Source organism: Peromyscus californicus, unplaced genomic scaffold (assembly GCF_007827085.1).
Source record: "Peromyscus californicus insignis strain IS unplaced genomic scaffold, ASM782708v3 Scaffold_15__1_contigs__length_86483966, whole genome shotgun sequence".
NCBI lineage: Eukaryota > Metazoa > Chordata > Mammalia > Rodentia > Cricetidae > Peromyscus > Peromyscus californicus.
The window spans coordinates 51,180,848-51,205,183 of NW_026294447.1; the positions used below are offsets into that span (position 1 = coordinate 51,180,848).

A 24,336-nucleotide genomic window follows, 5' to 3' on the forward strand; every position below is an offset into this window, starting at 1 on the left:
TTCTGTGCTGTGCCTACCCGAGTCTCTTTGGGTCGCCTCCGGATCTTTGCATAGGTGTCTTCATTCACAGCTGTAAATAAACCACACGTGACTCTCGCGTTGCTCTTTAAAATCTATAGCAACAGGCTTTGCAGGAAGGCAGGGCTCTGGCCCTTCTTATTCAAGGATGTAGATCAGCAACAGTGCTGGGACAAGCATCACAATAATTTGACTGTGATCGTCTTCCTGGACAGCTGGTGGCTCCCACTGTCTTATGGTCAGCAGTACCAAGCGTCCTCATATATGAGTCCCCACCCCCCACCCCCAATTTGAAATGTTATTCTTAGAACAAACACCGGATGAAGAATTGTTGGACCAAGAGAAGAAATGTTCCGTGGTTCTTGCTGTACAGTCCAGTCTGTTGACAGATTGCCCTTCAGTGCATGGAGCGGATGGTGATATTTCACAGGTTCCTTAAGAGGATGGAATGGGATATTGAGCATAAAAGGTCATTTGTTTGTTTGTTTGTGTTTGTTTTTGTTTTTGTTTTTGTTTTTCGAGACAGGGTTTCTCTGTGTAGCTTTGCGCCTTTCCTGGAACACACTCTCTAGCCCAGGTTGGTCTCGAACTCACAGAGATCCACCTGGCTCTGCCTCCCAAGTGCTGGGATTAGAGACGTGTGCCACCACTGCCCCGCTACAACACGGCTTCTTTATCTGTTCATCTGCTGTGCACCTCGGCTGTTTCCATGATTTGGCTGTCGTGAACAGTGCGACAGGCACAGGTGTCTCTATAGGAAGCTGTGTCTATAGTAAGTGACTTTGGTCCTGTGGATCGTGTACCCAAACATGATTTGACTGGATCACATACAGAGTTAAGGGTCAACCACAGAATGGAAGAGAATTTTTGTCGCTATTCATCTGGCAGGGAATTAATATCTAAAATATAGGAAGACGTCAAAGAATTAAGCAACAAAAGAGTAAATGATCCAATCAATAAGTGGACAGTAGAATTCAGAAGAATGAAATTATGTCATCTCACAGCCATCAAAGGAGAGGAGGGATGGGATAGGATCTCACAATCCCCTTTGAGGGCATGTCCTTGACGACCACAGGATTTCCCACTAGAACTCCCTTTAAAGCCTCTGTGACCTCCTGATCGTCATACCTGGGGGACTAAGCCTTCAACACATGAACCTTCAGAGGACACTCAAGATCCAAGCTGCAGCACTTGGACTTGAGTTGGAGCTGGTGGTCACTGAGCCTGAGCCCTGGGCACTGGGCCTGATGGCTGCAAGCCCGTGGTCCAGGAACTTCAGGTCAGATGTGCTGTCCTGTCTGGGCTTACCATAGTCTGTGCTCTGGCTCCTGGTATTCTGCCACCAACTGCCTGGGATGCTGAGTAGAACAGCTGACCTCTCTGGACACTCACGTCCCCTGTAAGATTTGGGCCTGATGAGACCAGCAAGGGTGCTCAGCATCCTCGGGGCTTGGCAGGGTGGCTTGGAGCCCACAGCTCTTTCGACACCTATAAACCTCCATTCCTTCCTGGGTGGAAATAAACAAAGATGCACTATCTGGACAGGTATAAAATTCCACAATTCCAGGAAGGAACAATCCTATTGCTGAGCTTTTCAATCATATTTATTTTTTCTGGTGCATAATCTATTTTAAGAATGTACTGAAGATAGGATTTCAAACTCCTTTTCTTGCTGGCTAAGGCAACATCTCCATCTGATTATGTTTACTCCTGTTTGGGACAGGAAGCAGTGGTATAAGACCTTAACATGTGAACTATTGCCCATGAAAGGCATGAGATTTTCAGCAAAGTTATTTTAAACCAATGAATTGGGGGTGGGGAATCTTGATTTCTTGGCTTTTGGCTCCCGGCGCCTGAGTGGTTTCTAAAACACATACCTTATGTAAGTTGAAATAATGGAAATTTGAAGCTATTTAAACGACTTCCCAGCCTCCCAGTCTCCTTTTCATAGTTTCATAATAAACGTCATGGCTTAGAACATGGGGTTATTTTTACCAGAAAGCAAAGAAAATGGCATGTTTGGAGGCAGTTTCTTTAAAAAAAAAAATTCTCTTCACAGTTTACATTCCCTAAAGAGAATCAACTAATTGAAAGGTTTGGGAAAGATTTGCATCCAACAGAAAGCACAGCTCTGTGGGCTTTCTGTCTGTGGAGGGGCACTGTGCTGTGGCTAAGAGCCTAGTGCCAGGGATGCAGGGCCAGACAGGCCAGGCTCACAAAGCCTTCTGGGCAGGCTCTTCAGTTGCCCTTCAGTTAGATAGGAGGCCAAAGGCTTGACACCTCAAAGGCACCTCCTGAACGTGGTCTGGTAGCAGGTTGTGCCAGGACCTGGTAGTATGAGCCTGGCCAGCATGGCTAGAGCTGAGAGTACACCTTGGGATGATCCAGGCCATACAGGCAGGTAGAGCCAGACAGTGCTGAGCTTGGAAGGTCTGGACCAGCTTTAGCATTTGTCTTCTGTGTATGTTGAGAAGCTGCCTAGCTGCTAGATGGAAACAGATAGGAGGCTAGCTAGAAGATCAGAGTGATGGTCCAGCAGGAGATGCTGTCGGAGGTGGAGATGAAAAGGGGGACAGATTCAAGAATGGTTTGAAAAATAAGCTTTCCCAGGCTCTCTCTCAGCTCTCAGGGAGGCTGGTGGTTTAAGTCAACTTACTACAGGATGTAGAAACCATCTTAGATAGTTTACACAGAAAAGAATTTAATTCAGGGAACTAGGTACTCAGAAAAGTACAGGAACAGCTGAGGAAGAGGTGCTGTGGCCTGAACTCATATGAGAAACTCATATGAGAAAATCTAGCTGGGTGTGGTGATATATACCTGTAATCCTAGCACTCAGGAAACAGGCAGGAGTCACAAGTTTAAGGCCAGCCTGAGTTATGCAATGATATTCCATCTCAAAAAAGAATTGCAAAGAATCTTAACCCCCAAAGTGATGGTGTTAGAAGGTAGACTTTGGGAGTTGGCTCGGTCATGAGCACTCTGCTTTTACCACTGAGGTAGTTAACATCCCTAGAAACAAGGCTCTGGCAAACCTGGTAGCACAGCCTATAAAATCATCTACTCAGGAGGCTGAGTCTAGAGGATCCACAAAGTCAAGGCCAATTGGACCTTGAAGTGAGTTTAAAGCCATCCCAGGCAACTTAGAGAGTCTTTGTCTCAAAATTAAAAGAGCAATGGGGATATAGGCAGGGGTAGAGTACTTGCCTAACATGCATAATGCCCATGATTCAAATTCCAGTACCATGGGGGGTGGGGATGACTCTGGAATGCTGCCTGACCCCATCCATGTGTGGACACAGAGAGATAGCAGCTTCCATGACCTAGGAAGCAAGGCCTTGATTTTAGACTTTTGGCCCTCTAAAACTATGAGAAGTAAGTTTTCTGTATTAGTAAGCACCTTGGGTTAACATCTTTTGTTACAGCAGCACAGATGGACTGAAGCAAGCAGGAAATAGAAGAATCAAACCCCAAATCTCCCTGCTCAGAAATTAGGATGTGGGGCTATTGTCAGTAGAGCCTGCTGGTGTCTGTAGCCATGGTTGCCCATGGAAACAGCAGTGAGAAGACAGATGACCTCTTTTCTGCTCTGGAAGTCCCCATGGTCAACAGGACCTATTTCACAGTCAGAACCATAGCACAAGCAAGCCAAGGCTCATCAGAACACAGCGTATGATGGTGTATGGGACTAGTCCCCCATGGGAAGGTCCAAGGAAGTAAAATGGAAACTGGATGCATCATGGTCTTTCCTGTATCATAGGATTGGAGGAAATGGGAGATATTAAGAACGTGCCAGGATTTCCTTCCTGCAGCCCATGTAGATGGTGGACCATTCACTGAGGTTTGGGGTGCCTATATGATTGCCAAGGGTTGTGTGACAACAGCTGCTTGGCAATGTTGAAATTTGGGAGGTGTCTGTAGAGATTAGAAAAACAAAACCACAGAGAATGAGCAGAGAGAAGAGAAGACAGGGAAGAGGCCCTAAGAACACAGCATTCAAGGGTCCTGCCATGGACATGGTCCCAGCCAAGGGAGATGAGAGAGGAGCAAGAGTGTCAAAGAAACTAAACAAGGAAGTCCGAAGAGGTGGCGCATACAAGGTGGATGTCTCTTCAAGCATTTTGCTAAGTGAAAGATGCTGACTGAAAAGGTTTCCTGTAATAAGACTCCATTGATAGGACCTTCTGTAAAGGGCACATAATAACCCCTAGTGGCCAGGATTTGGGGACTAGGGAGATATTGATTACAAATATTCAACACAAGGGACTTTGGGGGTGATGGAACTATTTTGTCTTGGAGTATGATGTTGGATATATGCATGACCTCACACATTTCTAAAACTCAGAGAACTACACGCCACAAAATAGAGACCTTATCGTATAGAAAATGGAGAGATAGCTGGCTGGATGATGGGTAGATGGATGGATGGGTGGGTGGATGGGTGGATGGATGGAGAGATGGATGAGTGGGTGGACAGGCAGATAGATGAATGACGGATGGATGGGTGGATGACACACACATATGTATCTTCCTCCGTTGCTTTCTGCCTTGGTTTTTTTATCTTTTGAGATTTATTTTTTTTTACATGGGTGGGTGGGTGTTTTGCCTACATGTATGTCTGCACACCACATGTGTACCTGGTGCTCATGGAGGCCAGAAGAGGGTGTCAGATCCCCTGGAACTTTAGTTACAGATGGTTAGCTACAGTGTAGGGGCTGGGATCAAACCCAGGTCCTCTGGAAAAGCAGTCTATGCTCTTAACCACTGAGCCATCTCTCTAGCCCTCCACCTTGCTTTTTTGAGACATAGTCTCTTACTCAACCTGAAGCTCACTGTTATAGCTGGTCAAGCTGGCCTGCAAACCCCAGAGATCCACCTTTATCCATGCTGGGACTACAGGCATGCGCTGTCATACCTCACCTTTCACATGGGTGCTGGGAATTTGAATTCAGGTCCTCATGCTTGTACACCAAGTACTTACTTACGGAGCCATCTCCCCGGCCTGAGCAGCAGTCAGTTCTGTCAAAGGTTCTAAGGAGACTGAAGAATACCCATGCTTGTAGACGAATTTCTAAACAGTCTTATTAAATAAGAAACACGGAGTCAAATATAGAGTTAAAAGCCCAAGAGATCCGAACACTAGCGAAGAGCCAAGACCACCTTTAGCTTACCACTTGCTGCCATTGCTTCCCCGGAGAGAGTTTTTTTTTTTTTTTCCTGTGTGACTTGTCTTTTTATTGCCTTTCTGTTCTGCCTTCTCGTTGGCTCTAAACCCAACCACATGACTTCCTTGTCACTGCCTGTCCATACAGACCTCCAGGTCTCTATGGTTGGTACTGGGATTAAAAGTTTGTGTCGCCATGCTTGGCTGTGTTCTTGACCACACAGAGATTCTGCCTGCCATGTGATTGGATTAAGGGCATGGGCTACCACCACCTGACTTCTGTTCCTGGCTCGCTAATGACCTCTAATCTCCAGGAAAACTTTATTTATTAACATACAAACAAAATCACATTTCAGGACAATTAAAATATCACCACACATGCTGGCTTTCCCCTGGATCCATGGAATTTGTAGTGGATTGTGGGCTGCAGATGAACTTGACCAGCGAGATGCCAGGCATATCTCTCTTTCCAGGAGCATAATCTCTTGTCATGGCCTTTTGAGATCCCAGAAAACAGAGCCTGCCCCTCAGATACGAGGCCTTGTCCCTCAGAAGTATGCCTGTTGTGGAGAAGATACTCAGCTGAGGAAAGCCACATGTTGGTTGAGCTTCATCTCGAGTTCTTCAATTGTCCACTATTGTGGTTGTGTGGCTGTAGGTGACTCGTTTAGCCTTGCAGGCTAGGTTGTTCATCAGTAAGTGGGAATGATGAGTTTCTTGGGATTGTCTGGGAGATTAGGGCTTTCTTGGCAATGTGACCTTCAGGCCTTAACATGGGTGCCCTTTCTGTGGATTCACTTCATGTCCTCCACTTCCCCCAAGTCAGTGGTGGCTTGCTCAACCCATTGGTCACTGTCTCAGAGGCCTTTCACCATTGCTCAGTGTAGTGGTTTGAATAGGAATGGCCCCCATAGACTTGTGCTTGAATGCTTGGCCTATAGGGAGTGGCACTATTAGGAGGCATGGCCTTGTTGGAGTAGGTCTGGCCTTGTTGAAGGAAGTATGTCACTACAGGGGAGTAGGGAAGGGAAGGCTTTGAGGTCTCATATGCTCAAGCTGTGCCTAGTGTGGTAGACAGTTCACTTCCTGTTGCCTGCCAATCAAGATGTAGAACCCCCAGCTACCTCTCTAGCACCATGTCTGCCGCATGCTGCCGTGCTTAATGCCATGACGATAATAGACTAAACCTCTGAAACTGTAAGCAAGCCCCAGTTAAGTGGTTTTCTTTATAAAAGTTGCCATGGTCATGATGTCTCTTCATAACAATAGAAACCCTAACTAAAACAGGCAGTTGTTAGCTTGTCCCATGCACTGAGCCAGTTTTGCCACAGGGGCAGATGCCTGAGACTCAGCACTCTGCTTAACCTTTGGTGTGGAGTAAATACTGGAGATACTCCTATTCTTTCAGGATAGGGGTATTCTCACATTAATAGGCTTCTGCTTTCTCAATGGCTTTGGTGGTCTCTGAAAGTCGGGTCACCCTCTAAGATGCAGTCGCTGTACTCAAGGAGGCTCAAAATACACAGTCTAGTACTCAGCAGTTCCCAGAGTACAGGTTCACTGAGTGGGCGCTCTGGAAATGCCCACTGAATAAATTCATACATTTTGATGAGCAGCACCATTGGCAAAAGTATAGCTTGAAAAGGACTATGCTGGCAGAAAAACCACCCAGTAGCTTTCTGTGTCCCCCATGCTAAAGTGTTCCATGGGGACTTCAAATGGCAGTGTGTAGGTGCTGAAGGAATTGTGGGTATTAATTGATCCAGGGCCCATAGGGTCTCCCTTTTAATGCTCACGAAGGTAGGTAGCAGGAGAGATCTCTCCAAATGTCCTGAACTTTGCATATACACCAAAGCAGAGTGCAAAATGGGGAGATACTGTGTATAAGGATGCCCAAGTATGTCCAGAATCAGGAGTGAGAGACAAGTCCTTCTGGGCCCAAGGTCCAAAGGGAAGGCTGCCTTTCATCATGTTGCCTTCCTGGCTCCCTCCTCTTCCTCCTGGGTTCTGGAGGATGCTGGCATCATCCTACTGCCCTGAGCTTTGGGGGCCTGCTGCAGGGCCTGCAGACAAATCTCTCCTCCCCCCACACCTGCCACCAGGGATTTCTGCAGCTTAAAAGCTTAGGTGTGACCTCGAAAGCCGTGTGTGTGCCCTGCTGATCCCTCCCTCCTCCCTGGGGTGGATCTGAGCAGGGGTGTGTGTGCAATGAGTCCTCTCAGACCTGCAAGCCTCACACACTTTAACATGGTCTGGGTGCTCCTCATCCTGGCAAGCTTCGGAAAGAGAGAGAAGGTTTCCTCAGGGACCTGGGGTGACACTGCTCCAGCAGGCGTGTTCTCCTGTGGCCTGTTACAGTCTGTGGCTTACTCTCATTGTCTTTAGTCATGCCCCCCCACCCCCCGCTGCCAAAACCGTTTTATTGTCTCTCTTACTTTCACAAACCAAGGATGCACATCACCTGCAGCCATGGGGACAGAATGTGCTGGTACAGTAGTCAACTGGGAGGGGCGGTACGGCCCTCTACCCACTGAAGCCTTTGCTGTCCAAGCCAAGGAGTGCCGTACATATTCCCCCAGCCTTGTGTTTTCACAACAGATTGTCACTGAAGAAGCAGAGGGCCCTCGAGGTTAGGTGACTCAGCCACAGCCCATGGGTAGGTGGATTAGTTAGTTTCTTTTCTGTTGCTGTGACAGAACATCATGACTAAAGGCAACCTACAGAAGGATGATAGGGATAAGGCTCCATCACGGTTAGGGAGGCATGGCAGCAGGCAAGCATGGTGGCCGGAGCAGGAAACAGAGAGATCACATCTCACCAACAAGTATGAAGCAGTGAGCCAATCCGCCATGACGTCCTTCCTCCAGCAAAACTGCACCTCCCAAAGCTCCCTAAACAGACCAACCAGGGACCAAGCATTCAAATGCCAGCACCAGTGGGGGACATTTCTTATTCAAAACACCAAAGTAGATGAACCTGAGGCCCTGAATCCAGAGTCTTGGATTCTGTCACCCAGTCACTTCTCTCTCTGAGGCTAGTGCATGTATATCTCAGCACCTATATCCCCATGTGTGAAAAGCTTTGGGTGGGCATGAGAATAGGGGGCCCATAGCAGCTGGGAGCTCTACAGGTCACCTACTGATTCACTGCCAAAATTAAGACTACGGATGACATTCACTGTACCCTGCAGCCTTCCAGCATGCACTTAGGGGGGCGGGGAAGACAGCAGGGCTGTATGAAAAGTCTAGTCGTACCAGGGACAAAGTGATTTATATAAGCCACAGCTCCATCCTGGCTGGAGGCCAGATGACATGTCCTCCATCTCTGAAAAGCAGAGATTTATTCTCATTCTCAAAGATGCCCCCAGGATTGTGTAAATTGCCAGCTCTCCTCACACTGCCTTGAGAATCAGGAAATGTCTTGAAAGCTCTGGGCAGAACCACTGGCTAAGGATCCATGCTGCAAAGTCCCAGAGGTTCTGGAAACAGAATCCCAGCCACAGGGATGTGGAGTCTCTTCCTCTATAATTCTCCATCTCCAAGTAGCAGATGCAGGCCCTTGATGTGGTAGCTGTAATTCTTTAATAAGAAGTTTGATTAGAAAATAAAAATATAAAGAAAGGAATGAAGACATTTTTCTTTAAGTGCTTCTTGCTTCAAAGTGGGCAGGCTCTCTGGTACCTGGATAGCTGCCAGAATCAGTTTCTCGTCAAGGGAATCTGATATTGAAAAGTGAGATTTTATACCATTCGCTTTCGGAGCTTAGGGCCATGTTGTATTTACAGAGCAGGGTTTCTGTCTAGGACATCTATTGAGTGCCTGCTGTGGACCAGCTATCTTTCCAGATACCTGAGGGATGGCAATTGTGACAGCATCCCAGCAGCATGGGATAACGCACAGTGAGAAGGGACCATTCCTCCACTGGCTGTGGGCACTCTGAGGCAGATGAGTTGTCCCTGGGCAAACTGTGTCATTGTCTGGAGCGCTCCAAAAGCCACCCTATTTCTCATTCCACCAGCAGTGCCTGTCTTCCTGACTGCAGCTGTCCCGGTGTGTGCGAAGTGCATTATACTCTCTTTCAGGACCCAAGGCAGATCTAAATCCCAATCAGCTCTCCAGTACTGGGATATCTGTGACTAATCCAGCAACCAGCATTCTCCTAAAAGCACCGGTCTGCCCCACACTGAGATCCAGCTGGCCTCCCCCTGGTCAGTTAGTCTGAAACCAGGGAGTCCTGAGCTGCTTGCTGGACTGTGGTTCTCAGGTGGGTTTGCTGATGGTGCCTGCTACCTAACACTTTGCTGTCTCCTTTTCTCTTCCAGCGATTCACGAGTTCCCCACAGACCTGTTCTCCAACAAAGAGCGACAGCATGGCGCTGTCCTGCTACACATCCTCGGTGTAAGTGTCCTCAGGGGCCAGAAGCCACTAATCTTTGGGTGCAGGAACGCCATCTGTATAGTGTATAATGACCATAGAGCAGTGGTTCCCAACCTTCCTAATGCTGTGACATTTTAATACATTTTCTCATGTTATGGTGAACCCCCCCCCAACCATAAACACATTTTGTTACTACTTCATAACTAATTTTGCTACTGTTGTGAATCATGATGTAAATATCTGATATAGAACCCCCAAGGGAGTCGTGACCCACAGGTTGAGAACAACTGCCATAGAGTATCTGAACTCTTCTTTAATCCTTGCAACAGCCTGGGAAGAGACTAGACACTAGGCTATCTTGCCCAACAAGAGACGTTTCTTAAATGTCGGGTGACTTGCCCAGTGTCTCCACTCCTAGCACAAGGACGTGGTTCTTTTCCTGTGCCTCATTTTCTACTTTCATAAAATAGGGGTGATGGCCCCCATGTACACATCAGGACTAGATATCAACTGCATCAGACATGGCGTGGTACACAGGTCCTCTGTACATGCTGGCTGCCGTGATTCCTGTGACTGCTTTCCAAATCTCTTTGCCACATTTCTCATTCTCCTTTACATTCAGAGGAGATCCAGCACATTCAGGGCGGTTGGCCATAGCCATCTCCTCTCCATATTCAGACAAACCCTGATGGCAGACAGTAGAGTTCAGTGGCAACTTAAGTGGGAATGAGGAAGTCAAGCCCAAAGTATTTCACCCCCCTGCCTATTTCTACAAAGATTTGTTGATTTATTTATTTATGTGTTTATTTGAGATAGCATCTCCTGTATCAAGGCTGGCCTCAAATCTACTGTGTAGTTGAGGATGACCAAAAACTTCTGATCCGCTCCCCCCACCCACCCTTTCTCATGCATCTCCCAAGTGCTGGGGTTATAGGGGTATGCCACCCTGTCCAGTTTATGTCATACTGAGGATTAAACCCCTGGACTTGTGTATGCTAGGCAAGCAGTCTACTAAATGAGCCAGCCCCAGCCCCTTCATCAGTAAAGTTCTTTGTTACAACACAGCCACTCCATTCATTGCTGTGATCTCTGTGGCTGCCTCAAACTCACAGAGATCCATCTGCTTCTGCCTCCCGAGTGCTGGGAGTACAGGCATGTGCCACCACCACCCAGGTTCTGTGACTGCTTTTGAGCTTCAGCGGCAGGACTGCAAAGCTGCATTGAAGTTCGTGGTCTCCAGAGCCCAAACTGCTTTCTGGCCCTTGTGGGAACCAGTAGAAGACTCTGTTGAATGATTGCCAGAAAGTGAAGCTGGTCATAGTTGGCTTTTTTTTTTTCCTCCTTCAAATCAGCCCCAGCAAATTTCCTCCCGTTCAGCAGTTGGGCTACTCAGCACTGCTTATAAATTTAAATTCTGTCAACCACTAGTCTTTTCTAGAGGTAATTTAATTCTCTGGTGGAGAACAAGGACATAAGATGACGAATGAGTGAAGTTGTGATTGGCACGATAAACCACTAGTGAAAGTGGCAGTTAGAATGGGAATTGTGGGCAAATTTTGAACTGCGGTCCTGTGTATTATTTCTAGGATGGAGTTATTATCTTCCAGACATCCTGGCATTCACATTCCATCCCCTCTTACTAGGAGATGCAAATTCGGCTCCCTATGTTTATACAGCAAGCACTTGGTCAACTGAGCTGTCTTCCCAGTTCCTCTCTTTTATTTTTTTGAAATAGGATCTCACTAGGTAGGTAGCCCAGGCTAGCCTGGAATTTGCAATCTTCTTACTGTAGCATCCTGAGGACTGAGGCTGCAGGGATGCACTGCCCTGCCCAGCTCCAGATCTGGATTTCTGTGGCAGTGCTGGGGGGAAACACAGGACTGTGTGGCCTGGACTTAGGACTGTCTGCTGCTCAGCATTCTGTTTCCCTTCTCTAGGCCTCAGTTTCCTTGTCTGTCGGGGAGGATACGGGGAGAGTAATTCTCAGTTGCTGGTACTGTCCACTTGTGCTTCTGCCTGGTGTGGGTATAAAGGACCTTCCCTGAAACCAGCTTTCCTTTCACAGGCCCTCTACATGTTCTACGCCCTGGCCATCGTGTGTGATGACTTCTTTGTCCCATCCCTAGAGAAGATCTGTGAGGTACGTGCAAAGGACCTGGAACCCTCCACAAAGCCCTGGGTGACTAGGAGCGTCTGTCATACAGATGACAAGGACAGGAAGGCTGGGATAGGAGAGACGCACTCTGGTAGAGAAGACCATCATATAGCTGCCTAGTGCCACAGCCAACCAATGTCAGTGATGACGTCCCATCCCAAAGCTCAGCAGAAGCCATGGGCTCTGTGAAGTCACCCTCCAGGCCATCATACTCTAGAAACAGTGGTTCTCAACCTTCCTAAAGTTTCGACACTTTAATACAGTTCCTCAGGTTGTGGTGGCCCCCAACCATAAAATTATTTTTGTTGCTACTTCATAACCGTAATTTTGCTACTGTTATGAATCGTAATGTAAATATCTGATATGGGAGCCAAGGGGTCACGACCCACGGGTTGAGAACCACTGTTCTAATGGGGTGTGAGCCGAATCTGGCTAGCAAGGGAACAGGCAAGCCTGTGACTGCATTGGCACATTTCCCATAAACCATGGCCGGCAGTCTCCGAGGGAACCCGCGTTCCCTAAGTGCTCCCCTGGGTGAACACTAAGCCATGGTGACAGGAGTCCTCTCTGTCCCCCGGTTACACCATGTCCCCTTTAGCTGTTTTGTTCATTCGTCTTCCCTTTCCCATGTGCAGCACCCCAGGCCCTCTGTGCTGTGCCTTTCTTGTAGTGTCTAACCAAGGAGGAAAAAAACTTTGGTTTGCAGCGTTTGCCATGGGCAGCCCCTTGGGGACTTGCCACCCCTTGCCCAGCTCTTTGGGGTCACAGTGTCAGGATGGGGACAGATGGCTCTTAGGGACAGATGTCTGCCTTCAGCTCAGCTTGTTTCTGGGCACAGTACATTCTAAAGCAGGGAATGGCTGCTTTAGAACCTGGGTCCCCCAAATTGTGAGCTGGCAGAAGTATTCCAGGCTTCCCCTTCCCTGTTCCCCCTACACACACACACACACACACACACACACACACACACACACACACACACACACACACACACAGAACATGGGAGGTTAGTGCAGAGGGTTTTATCTCAGGGCCCCTAGGATGGAGGCTGGGGGACGGTGGTTCCTGCAAGGGTGCTGTGGCTACTCTGGAAGCTGCCCTCACCTAGGAAAAAAATGCAGCCATGGGTCCTAACTTACGTGAGTTAGATCTTCGTCTCTGACAAGCTACCTGAAATACTAGTTTAAGGAAGAAGATACTTTATTAGGCTCACTGATTTCAGGAGTTTAAGTCCACGGTCAGCTAGCTACATTCTGTCTAGGCTGTAATGAGGCTGACACCATGGCAGGGGGGTTGATAGAACAAAGCTACTCCCCTCATGGTGGCCAGAAGCAGACAGGCAGGTGTTGAAGACAAATTGCTACCCCAAGAATGCATTCCTAGTGGCCCACTTTTTTCTCAAGGTCCCACCTCCAAAAGTTTCCAGTGCCTTCAGATCATAGCATCAAAACTATGACTTCACTGGTGACTTCATCCATGGATGAGGTCAGGGCCCATGTGATCCAGTCACTTCCCAAAGCCCAGCTTCGAACACCCGCTGCACTGGGAACCAAGCCTTTACCCCAGGAGCCTTTTGGGAAATACCTTGTATCATACTAACGTACACTGAGCACACATCCAGGCCCCTCCTAGGCTGATAGCTTTGGAAAACCACAGCAGTAGGGGTGGGTACCTCTTTGCCCTCTGAGGTTGAGAGAAAGCCATGAAAACAGGCTAGGGCTACAAATACTGAGGTTGCCAGGTGCTGTCAGGGTTGCCTGTGGCCAGAAGGACAGGAGGATGAATAGGGTTCTGGGCTTAGTCCTCCTTTAAGGACCTTTGATGACAAGGAATCGAGAGGGAGGGAAGGTCACTGTTAAGCAGAGGCCTAGGATGGCTTCCTGGAGGAGATGGCGTTTGTCCAGGCTGGGGAAACTGGGAGTATTTTCAGCAAGCAGAGAAGAAAGGATTCTAGGGAGAAGAAAGGTGCAGGGCAAGGCCAGGGAGTGACAGAGCAGCAGGCAGCATGGCACCATCCTGCAGAAGTGGCTGCAGATGCTAGGTGGGGCACCTGACTCCTCTGCAGACGTCCCTTGGGCGGCATTGAGGTAGGTGGACTTGGGGAGCAGTGCTAGGTCCTTAGTCTGTATTGAGACCAGAGCTCTGACCCTTCTGTAGCTAGCTGACCACTGGGGAGGAGATGCTGGCCCCAAACTTCCTGCAGGACTCCAGAGCCCAGACCACCTAGGGCTACCTAGGGGTTCCCTGTCTTCCATTTGGGATCAGATGATGGACCTCCATGGCCGGAACATGGCCTTGCTGAGCAGCATGGACTCATACAAAAAGTTCCTAACCTTGTCCCATGCCAGCTCAATCCTGGGAACAGGCCCTCTGGGTGTCTGAGACTCTGTCTGGGTGCTGGGCTTGCCATGGAGAAGCATCCAGAATGTAGGAACCAGGCATGTTTTGGGGTCCAGATCCCACAGCCTCAGGACAGCTTCAAGACCCTCATTGTACACCACTGCAGACTCCAACCTGTTCTAGGCTCTAGGGACCCACAGGTGGCAAATGCCAGCTCTACCTTGGTGGTCCAGAGGGAAAGGTGAGCGTGTGTACTGCAAACCCTCATCACAGAATCTGCTCGATGAGGGTAAAACAGATGGGGTCTGAGAGGGTGTGGCTGACTCTGAGAATGCTGGGAAGACTTCCTCAAGAGTCGTGGACAGGGATCTAAGAGTGTAGAGAATGAAGAACAGACAGATGGGTCAGGAGGGAAAGGGAGAATTGAAGTCTGGCAGACGGCATGGGGTGTGTGCTTCTGGAGGAGAGGCCATGGCTGCAAAGCTGGGCTTAGACCGGAACTGGGCCACTGAGAGCTTTTTGCTGCCCACCAGCAGAGTGGCTGTGTCCACTCCACCCTGTCACACCCCGGTCGCCTGTGTTCTCTCTGTTCCAGAAACTTCATCTGAGTGAAGATGTGGCTGGTGCCACCTTCATGGCTGCAGGAAGCTCGACACCAGAACTGTTTGCTTCTGTCATTGGTAAGGACACCAGACAGCTAGGACACAGTGCAGAGAGAGCCATGCCTTGTTGCCCGGTGCGGTGGGGCATTTACCTGCTCCGAGACTCAGTTTCCCTACCTGTAAGCCCAAGGAGTCAGAGGGGCAGGAAGTAGATTGGTGGTTTCTTAGAGTGTGGGATCCTAATGGGCACTGGGCTTCTTATGAGATGACAGTGTTCTAAAACTAGATTATGGCTTTGGTTGTAAAATTTTGTGGATCTGTGCCGGGCGGTGGTGGCGCACGCCTTTAATCCCAGCACTCGGGAGGCAGAGGCAGGCGGATCTCTGTGAGTTCGAGGCCAGCCTGGGCTACCAAGTGAGTCCCAGGAAAGGCGCAAAGCTACACAGAGAAACCCTGTCTCGAAAAAACCAAAAAAAAAAAATTTTGTGGATCTGCCAAACTGCTGGACTGCATCACTAGACATGTTAATTATGTCTCAATAAAGTTATTTAAAAACATGGGATGGCTCAGCCAGTAAAAGTGCTTAGCATGCAAGCCTGAAGGCTTGAGTTCAATCCCCTAAACCCAAGGAGACAACCCACTACTGAAAATTGTCCTCTGACTACCACACATGTATACATGTATACACATGTGTATACACACACACACACACACACACACACCATACATATAATGACGATGACACATTTAATTTGATTGAATAGCAAAACATAAGTGCATGGGAATAGCAGGTTCCCAGGGCCCCACTCTCTGGCTTGGCCATTATCTCACTCCAGGTGTGTTCATTACCCACGGAGATGTCGGTGTGGGGACTATTGTGGGCTCTGCTGTGTTCAACATCCTATGTATCATTGGAGTGTGTGGACTCTTTGCTGGACAGGTCAGTAGATTTTTTTTCTTTGCCTGCCTAACCAATACCCTGTAGAATGGGGGTGAGCTTCTCCTGAGATGGTTGGCGAGGTGGCAATAGGGACACCCTGATGATCCTGGTCATATCATTTATCTACATTCTCCTCTGAACCCATGTCCTCCCCTATGCAGTGACCTTGGCACTCCTTCCCTTCCACCAGCTTGAGAGCATGAAAGGCTAGAGCCATGTTGGTGGACCTGGCCAGTTTATGGTGGGCACTCATGCAACAGCAACAGCTACTTAAGAAGGATCTCCTTGGACCCTGGTTGGAGTGAGGTCTTAGAGCCATCTGGGCTGCTTGCCTCCTCTGCAGGCACAAGGCTAACTGTGGTCGGAACCCATTTGACAGGAGGTCAGAGTCTCAGGGAATGTTAGGCTTGCCTCACAGCAGAAGATCATGGCAAGGCCCTACCTTGCTCAGGGTGACAGAGGTAGGCAGCGGACAGGACATGGTGATGCTCCTTGCTCTACCTCAATGGCCAGCTCCTGCTGTGAAATGTGCCTAGCCACCACCACAGAGGACTAGAGCCAGTTTCTGGTTTCCCCACACCTGAGAACTTTATTTGGTTCTGTTGTCTTCCCCAGCTGTATCCAGGAGCTAGAGGTAGGTGGGGAGGCACCCCGAGGCCCATCCTTCAGCTCTCTGGGCAGCTGGCTGCATTCCCAGCCTCTAGGCAATGGCAGCTGATGACTTGTCTCTGCCCTGGCAGGTGGTGCGGTTGACATGGTGGGCTGTGTGCCGTGACTCTGTGTATTACACACTCTCTGTCGTCGTGCTCATAGCGGTGAGTCACCCCCAAAACACCCCAAGTGTTGGGTGGTTAGGGCCCTGCGAAGGCACAGGTGCCTGCCTGTCTGTTCTTGACCCTATGACGAAGAGATGTCACAGCAGCAACAGTGGAATGTGTTGACCCCTCTCTGTGTTCACATGGGCCCCTCACACCTCTACCCACACCTCTACCCACACTACGCCTCCCTTTCTGAAGACCTCATCTTTGGTCTCTGCATAATGCAACTCAATCCAGGACTATTTTGATGATTAAAAGCCTCGGGAAAAATATATATATAAGGTGGAAGTTCAAGCATGAACTCACATGAGGCCCTCCCAACCCTACATTGAGACCCACTCACTCTTCAGACCTGCTTCTAGGAAGCAGGTTTCAAGCTGGGTTATCACCTAGATAACCAGGAGACTGTGGCTGGAGGAACATGATCAACCTCGGTGACTTGGGGCAACCATATCTCAGAATGAAAACTGTAGAAATGTGCGGATGTAGCTCAGTGGCCGAGTGCTTGCCTAGAGTGTGCAAGAAAGGGCCTGGAGTCAGTACTGCAAAGTAAGTAAGAAGAAGCAAGTTTCTGGGTCCGACACTGCAGCACATGAGAGGGCAGCCTCAAAGCCATCACAGGGGGCAGCTGGGAGCCAGGGGCAAGGGCAAGGGTGAAAAGGCAGAGGAGCCAAAAGAAGACCCCTGGGGTCCGTCAGTGTGGAATATACTCCCTCAGGTCCCACGGGCTGGGGGGGCATTGTGGCCCATACAGTGATGCACACTGTCAAGTGTGTGCCATCCATAGGGGAACAGTTTGATCTCTACAGTGAAGCACAAGGACAGATGCCTGTGGCATGCTGATTCCAAGGACATGGGTGTCAGTTTTCTATCTTTCTAGACCCAGGGGTATGACTCCCCTTATATTAGTTATCTACTGCTTTATAACAAAATTCCTCCAAAGCTGGGCATGGGTGGGGGGCGCACCTGCAGTCAAGGGTCAGAGGTATAGCTCCTGGGAAGCTAAGGCAAGAGGAATGTGAGGCCCAGGCCTGTCTTGGCTATTATAGTGAGGTGCTGTCAAAAAAAAGGGTCCCCAAACCTAACAGCTTAGGACAGCAAGCAGTGACCCCGCAAGTGAGAAATCTGGAGGTGGCTGAGCTAGGAAGAGAAGGGTCTCAGGACACACAGTCAGGTGAGTACCCTCTTCGGGAACACTCTGGTAGCTGTCAGCTAACTTCAGGGCCTTGTAGGCCATCCCACAGTGTAGCTTGCAAGGCGCCTGCTCTCACAGCAGAGGTGAGGAGGTGAGAAGGTCAGGTTACCAAAAGGCTGTGGCTTCCACCTTGGAAATGGCCAGAGGCAAGTGAGCAGCTTCCACCCTCCCCCCATGTTCAGAGGGAACATAGATAATCAGTAGGATTACCAAGGCCAGCTCAGAAACTTCCCACCACACTCAGAAAATGACATTGAGAGGGGAAACAGGATACCTATGTGAAATTTCAAAAGATAAATCCACAGTACCCTAAACATACCATAAATGGGCAATAAAAATAACTCATAAAAGCCTGACGTTCTTTTGGTAATCATTTTGGCAGAAAGTCCCTGGAATATTCAATGATGTCATCTGTTGCCCGTCCAGAAACTCTCCCAGCCCTCCACTGCAGAAGCAGACGAGTGCCAGTGTTTGGGGCTTGACCCCAGGGATGGTGCCCCCCTCCCCACTGTGAAGTGATTCCCCAGATAATGAATTATTCCTCATAAAACACTAAAATGACCCAGGAACATTCTTCAGTTTTTGTAAATTTCCCTGACTGTGAATTAAATATTCACTTTAAACACTTGGATTTGTGCAGTCGAGTTAAAGTCAAGGTCATTGTTTTTCTGTTGCCTGGATTTGTTGTAACATATTTACTATGTATTTTACATATTATATATTTCTCATCTCAAATGTGAAAGAAAAAAAAACCTCATGGTGTAGAACTGTCTCCATGTCTTGTTCCCCTCACATTCTTGCTGTCATTGCCTGTAAATGCCAGTAGCCCTCCTTTGGGCTGTATAAGCTAAAATTGTCCCTGTAAAAGCATCCCAGATTCTCCTTCTCCCTCTGTCGAGTGGCCTTCCTCAGAGCCTTGGGTCCAAAAGGCTCCCAATGATGTCTAACTAGGGAGCTTGAAGTGACTTCCTAAAGCAGGGCCTGTGTGTGCTGCCCACTGAACAGACAGTAGACCCAAGTCCAGACAAGAGCCCCTAGCCTCTTCTGGTACCGTATGTAGGGACCCTTTTGTTTCCATGGTCAGGTTGTTGGGAGCATCCCTGCCACCTCCTCCTACACTTGGCTGTGGAGTCCACCCCTTCCCTTGGCCACAGAGCATCCTTCATTTGTGTCTTGTCTCAGAGATGCTGGATGCGAGGCATGTTAGTTGGGGTTGTGCAGAAAAAAAAAAACTAATATGAGACCAATAGATGAAGTAGTAGGTAGATGTGGATGGATAGACTGAGAGATGGGTAGATGGACTGATGGGTGGAAGGACAGATGAATGGATGGATGGAGATGTATTGAGGAATGGGCTCAAGTGATCTTAGACCATGCCACCTGTAAGCTGGCCAAGGGCTTGAGAAACCATGGCACCAACTGGTATAAGTTGTAGAGTTAAAAGGCTGAACCTGGAAGGAGAGGGAATGGGGTCATAGTGACCATCCTTGGGCCTTTTTACTCTGAGTCCTCAGCTAATTTATGGTGTCCACCCATCATGAATGAAGGTAGATCTTCCTTTCTCAGTCCACTGATTCTAATGCCAGTCCCTTCCATGAACACCCTCACAGACACACCAGAAATAATATTCTACAAACTATCTGGGTACCCTGAAGCCAGGCAAGTTGGAACTTAAGATTAGCCTATGTGTTGAATTACATCATTGTCCCTCTACCACTTTTCTCCTACACACACACACACACACACACACACACACGCACAGCCTTCATTTAGACAGCTGGTCACTCTTTGTTTTTTAAGAAAACTAGCCCCAAAGCCACAGACGTGTGACATACATGTAGGCATAGTTGTATAGCTGTCTTCTCTGAATTCTCTTGAATTTTAGCAACTCTGTTCTCATAGCAGGGGAAGCTCCTGCCAGGTCTGCCCCAGCAACTACCTGAGCTATAAGAAAATACAGGCCAGCTCTCTTGGGATGACCACACTGAGCCAGTGGGCAGAAGCACATGTTCCCTTGTAATAAGTGTATCCCTTTGTTTTCTTTGCTTTCTAGTTCATATACGATGAAGAAATTGTGTGGTAAGTTTTTAACATTTTTGTTGTTGTTGTTGTTAATTGCCAGTTGGTTACCAAATCATTTTCAGATTTATTTTTGCAAGCATAGATTTGCTAGCTTATGGAAATGATGGGGCTATCATTCTAACCAGCCTTGCCTTTGTCTCCTATTAGAGTGACAAGAATCATTTCCCCTAAGGTACCTGCCCAGCTGCTATCAAGATACACATAAAACTAATGAGGGCAATCCTACTTTACATGAAGATAAGCAAGAGTGAGGAAGGATCTGGTTGTGGGTCTGTTTCTGGGAGGGAAAAGAAGCAGAGGTGCCCTGGCAAGGCAGTGAGTGAGGGATAGGGTCTCAGATGCCACTGAGACAAAGGCATGTCATGCAGATCCCTCCCTTATGACTTGTAGAAGAATCAAGCTCAGGGGACTTAAAGGTCTTACTATAAAAATCAAGGAGCTGGGAAATACCTGCCTCACAAGCAGAGAGGATCTGAGTTCAGATCCCCAGCACCCACATGAAAAGCCCGGTATGGGAGCACACATCCTAATCCCAGCACTGGAGAGGCAGAGACAGGCGGATCACTGGGGGCTCTCTGCCATCCTGTCTGGCCCAATCAGTGAGCTCCAGTTTCAGTAAGAGACCCTGTCTCAAAAAATAAAGTGGAGAATGATTGGGGAAGCCACCCAGTAACAACCTCTGGCCTCACGTGCATGTGGGTGTGCATCTGTATGCACATATATATATGTACACACACGTATACCATGTGCATACACACCAAAATCAGCAAATTTTTTAAAATAATTTTTGTAAGAAAATACAAGGACTTGCTCATCTTTGTGACACTAAATAGGAATTTACTTTCTTTTTTTTTTATTTTTGGAATTGACTTTCGTAATTGAAATTCATGAAGTACAAACTTCTGAAGAATAAGTTGATTCTTCTACCCTCCTCCATGGGGTATGTTGGCATCTCAGTTCATATGCCACACAATTGCCTGGTCACTGACATGGTCCAGAATATGCATCCTGTAGGTGACAACTTCTGAGAATACACTCAGATGACCACTAAGAACATCAGTTGCTCGACAAGAGTAGCTTTATGCCCAGCACCCAGAGAGCCCTAGTTAAAGGCCACCCCTGGTCTAATTTCTTCAGCTGTGGGTGGCTTGGGATAGTCATACTGAGATGATCTATAGGTCCATTTCTGGCCCATGGGCTGCATGTTAGCAAAGGATGGGCTCCCAGAATGACTGGCCAAGCTCAGTATGCAGAGACTTCAGCACATTGTCAGAGAAGTAAAAACTGTGTGGCTTCTCAAGTTTGTGATCACAGATGCAACCCCACTCCCCACATACATAACTTGTGGGGTTGGACTATATCCACAAGACAGCAGTGGTAGAATGTTCCCAAAAGACAGTACCACACTGTGCTAGTGGATGGCCCCAGAGGCTTCTGTGTTCCACCATGCCCCTCATCCAGGGGTTGAGCTTTTCCTGCCTGCTCCCATAGCCTCTTGTCCCTGAACAGACTCTTGAGTGGGCCTACGTTCTCTTAGGGCTAAGGCCATGGGATTTGGCATCTGGGAGTGATAGCTGGGGGTGGGGTTCTCCTGAGTTCTGGAGACCACTATGATTGAGAAGAACCAGACCCAGCCTTCTCTCAGTTACCAAGAGGACTCTCTATGATTAAACATCCCTATGCTGGGATGTCCCACCTGAATCTCAGGGACAGAAAAGCAAGGGTATCCTACCTTGCCACTAATCTTGACCATGTAGCCCCAGCTTGCGGGCACCATGACCTCCTGCATTCTAACCACACTCTCCTTTATCTCTCCAAGGTGGGAAGGCCTGGTGCTCATCATCTTGTATGTGTTTTATATTCTTATCATGAAGTAAGTGGCCTCTCCCCTTCCTTGAGACCTGGAGGTACCCTTTCCTTCATATCCTACTCATGTCTTTGGTCAGAACAGGGAATATCCTCCATCCCATCTTCCAGTTCCTTTGGGGAAGCCTTCATTCTCTAGTGTACATCATTCAGGGCATCCAGTGTGGGGTACTGGCTCAGACACTGGTGTAGTCCATTCCCAAATTAGGGGACAATGTTGGGTGGTTGATGTAGGGCAAATAGACACTGCTTTCTGAAAATGAATCCCCAGCAAAGACCTGTGTCCCTCCCTGCTCTGGGCAACTCCTCTGCGCCAGGGTAACCACTCTTTTGCTGTTTCAATAAATCTAGTAACAATACCATTCTCAAAAGACTCAACTTAACCTCTGCCCAGGGTTTATCAGATGCCACTTTTCGGGGCCACTGCTTATTCTGGCAACAGAACCCCACTCATAATTCTGGGGGTGCAAGCACTCTATTCTGGGTTGGGAAACCTTGAGCCACTTGGGAAGCTGCTTGAGTCTGAACTACCTTAAAACGACCCATAAGGAAGACTAGACAGCCTCAAAGATGAAATTCTGACACATGCCTTAGTACAGATGAACTTTTAAAAACTCACCAAATGTATATATAAAATGGCTATTACCCAAAGGCCAATGTTAGATATAATCCAGTGTTCACACGGTATCCCAAAGGGTCAAGTCTGTGGAGACAACATAGATTAGAGGTCAGTGAGAGGCTGGAGTGATGAGGACTGATTAATGGGTGTAGGCTTGCTGTTGGGATGATAAAAAAAGTTGGGTAAATATTAGTGATGATTGTATAGTAGTAAATATAGTCAGCATCACCAAAGTGTGTTCTTAGAACATAGGAAATAACTATAATTATAAATTATATATATATATATATGTGTGTGTGTATATATAATACATACGTATGTGTGTATACGCACATAACTATAACAAAAAATAACTACTTATGAATACTCATGAGCCTAGCTACATGCAGGTTTCTCTTCTCTCATGTAATTAAAAAGACAACACCATGGGTGTTATGAAGGTCCTCGCCTTTATATAAAACATAGTATTGTATAAATATTTCACAAAATATACTTTCTAAAGTGGAGAATTAAAGTGTCCAGCAGCTCGAGAATTCCTCAGTGACTGCCCATCAACAGCTTTTTAGTGAACAGCCAGCAGAGAGGCTTAGAGATGGAGAGTCACTCTCTTCTCTCAGGGGATGGCTGTGCTGGCCATGAATGACATGGGAGGTAGATGGTCACCAAGCAGCCACTTGAGCAACAGTTGCTTTTGGGGGAGGGAAAAGGCATGGTGGTGATGCCACCTTTGCATCTGTCCTGCTGCTTGGACTGAACTGCTTTTATTAGGATAAGCTCATACGAAGCACTAAATGCATTTGGCTGTAAGGCTTCTGACACCCCCAGGAGGGCACTATAGCCCAGTAGAAGCAGGTGCCTCCAGACCACACATGATCCCAACGTTCCTGCTGAGAAACCCCTTCAACTCCGTTAGAGAGCCTCCCTGGTTACCGTCCATGCCCAACGCCCTGTTCACTGTATGCCTGGTACACCACCCACCTGGGAGGGTGAGAATCCCCCATTCCACTGCTCTGACCTCCTGCCTTACCTGACTCACAGATACAATATGAAGATGCAGACGTTTTTCACAACCAAACAAAAGAGCATTGCAAATGGTAACCCAGTCAGCAGCGAGCTGGAAGATGGTAATGACCTCTATGATGGTAGCTATGACGACCCTTCTGTGCCATTGCTGGGGCAAGGTAAGGCTGAGCAGACAGGAGCTGTGGACCCTTGTGGAAGCCACTCTTACATAGACACACAGAACAGTCACACACACACACACACACACACACACACACACTGTTACCATCAACCTTTAGTCATGCACACCCCAAATGAGAAAAGAAGACCCACATTGAGATGTTGCTCAGATTAACATTCACTTAAATAAGAAAGGCTAGAAGGGGAAATTCCTATAAAGGAAAAAAAAAAAAAACATGAATTAAATCATTGACATTTTCCCATGCTTCCAGAGGCAGGTGGGAAGCCTGATTGACTTTAGAGATGCAATGTTGTTGCCCAAGAGAAAAGCCCAGAATAGGAAGCTTAAGTGACAGAACCTAGGCCTCCTGTGCATCTCAAGTACCAGGCCTTGTCCCTGAGAAATCCATCCTGAAAAGTGTCAACTCCTAGGCTTGCAAACACTTACCTAAAGGGACAGCCTCAGAGCTTCACAGGCAGCCCAGCCCAACCCAGAGGCCTGGTGGCAGGCCCACTCCTAAAAGCAGCTTCATGACCCTGGCTCCTCTGGGAACTGGGAGCCTCTGGAGCCAGGCCCTGTCTTCTTGATCACAGCCTTTGAATTTTCTTGATCTGAGAGCTGCTTTCTTGGGAATAGCCTCAATTCTTAATAATCCAGCCAGCTGTCAGGTAACACCCCCACCATGGGACAGCTGTCCCATCTAGACCAGCATTAAAGCCTGAATGGTGCTTGTGTTAGGAAAAGGAAATCCAAAGCTATGTGACATCCTTGGTCCACTTCAGGCATCCTCCACCCTTATTTCTCAATGCCCCAGGCAAGTCTCAACATTTCATAGGGGTCTTTAACTTGCTTGTCATATCAGGAGTGGGTGGTCTCAGAGGTTCTCCTTGCCTATGTTGGTAGCTAAGGAACCTGTGTTCCTCGGCCCTCTGCAGCCTCTGTCCTGGGCAGAGCAAGGCAGAAGTTTCCTCTCGGAT

General features: G+C 48.0%; 1 protein-coding gene across 2 annotated transcripts in view; it reads left to right on the forward strand.

Annotated features, from left to right (window-relative positions):
* Positions 1–24,336, forward strand: part of Slc24a4 (solute carrier family 24 member 4) — a 149,282-nt gene that overhangs the window by 81,926 nt on the left and 43,020 nt on the right. The window contains exons 3-10 of one of the 2 annotated variants that reach the window (XM_052738822.1): positions 9,504–9,580; positions 11,625–11,699; positions 14,650–14,734; positions 15,493–15,596; positions 16,337–16,411; positions 19,663–19,688; positions 21,511–21,564; positions 23,215–23,357. In XM_052738822.1, the coding sequence (XP_052594782.1) occupies positions 9,504–9,580; positions 11,625–11,699; positions 14,650–14,734; positions 15,493–15,596; positions 16,337–16,411; positions 19,663–19,688; positions 21,511–21,564; positions 23,215–23,357 (639 nt within the window). The remainder of the gene's footprint in view (positions 1–9,503; positions 9,581–11,624; positions 11,700–14,649; positions 14,735–15,492; positions 15,597–16,336; positions 16,412–19,662; positions 19,689–21,510; positions 21,565–23,214; positions 23,358–24,336) is intronic. The other variant, XM_052738823.1, reaches the window with a different exon arrangement.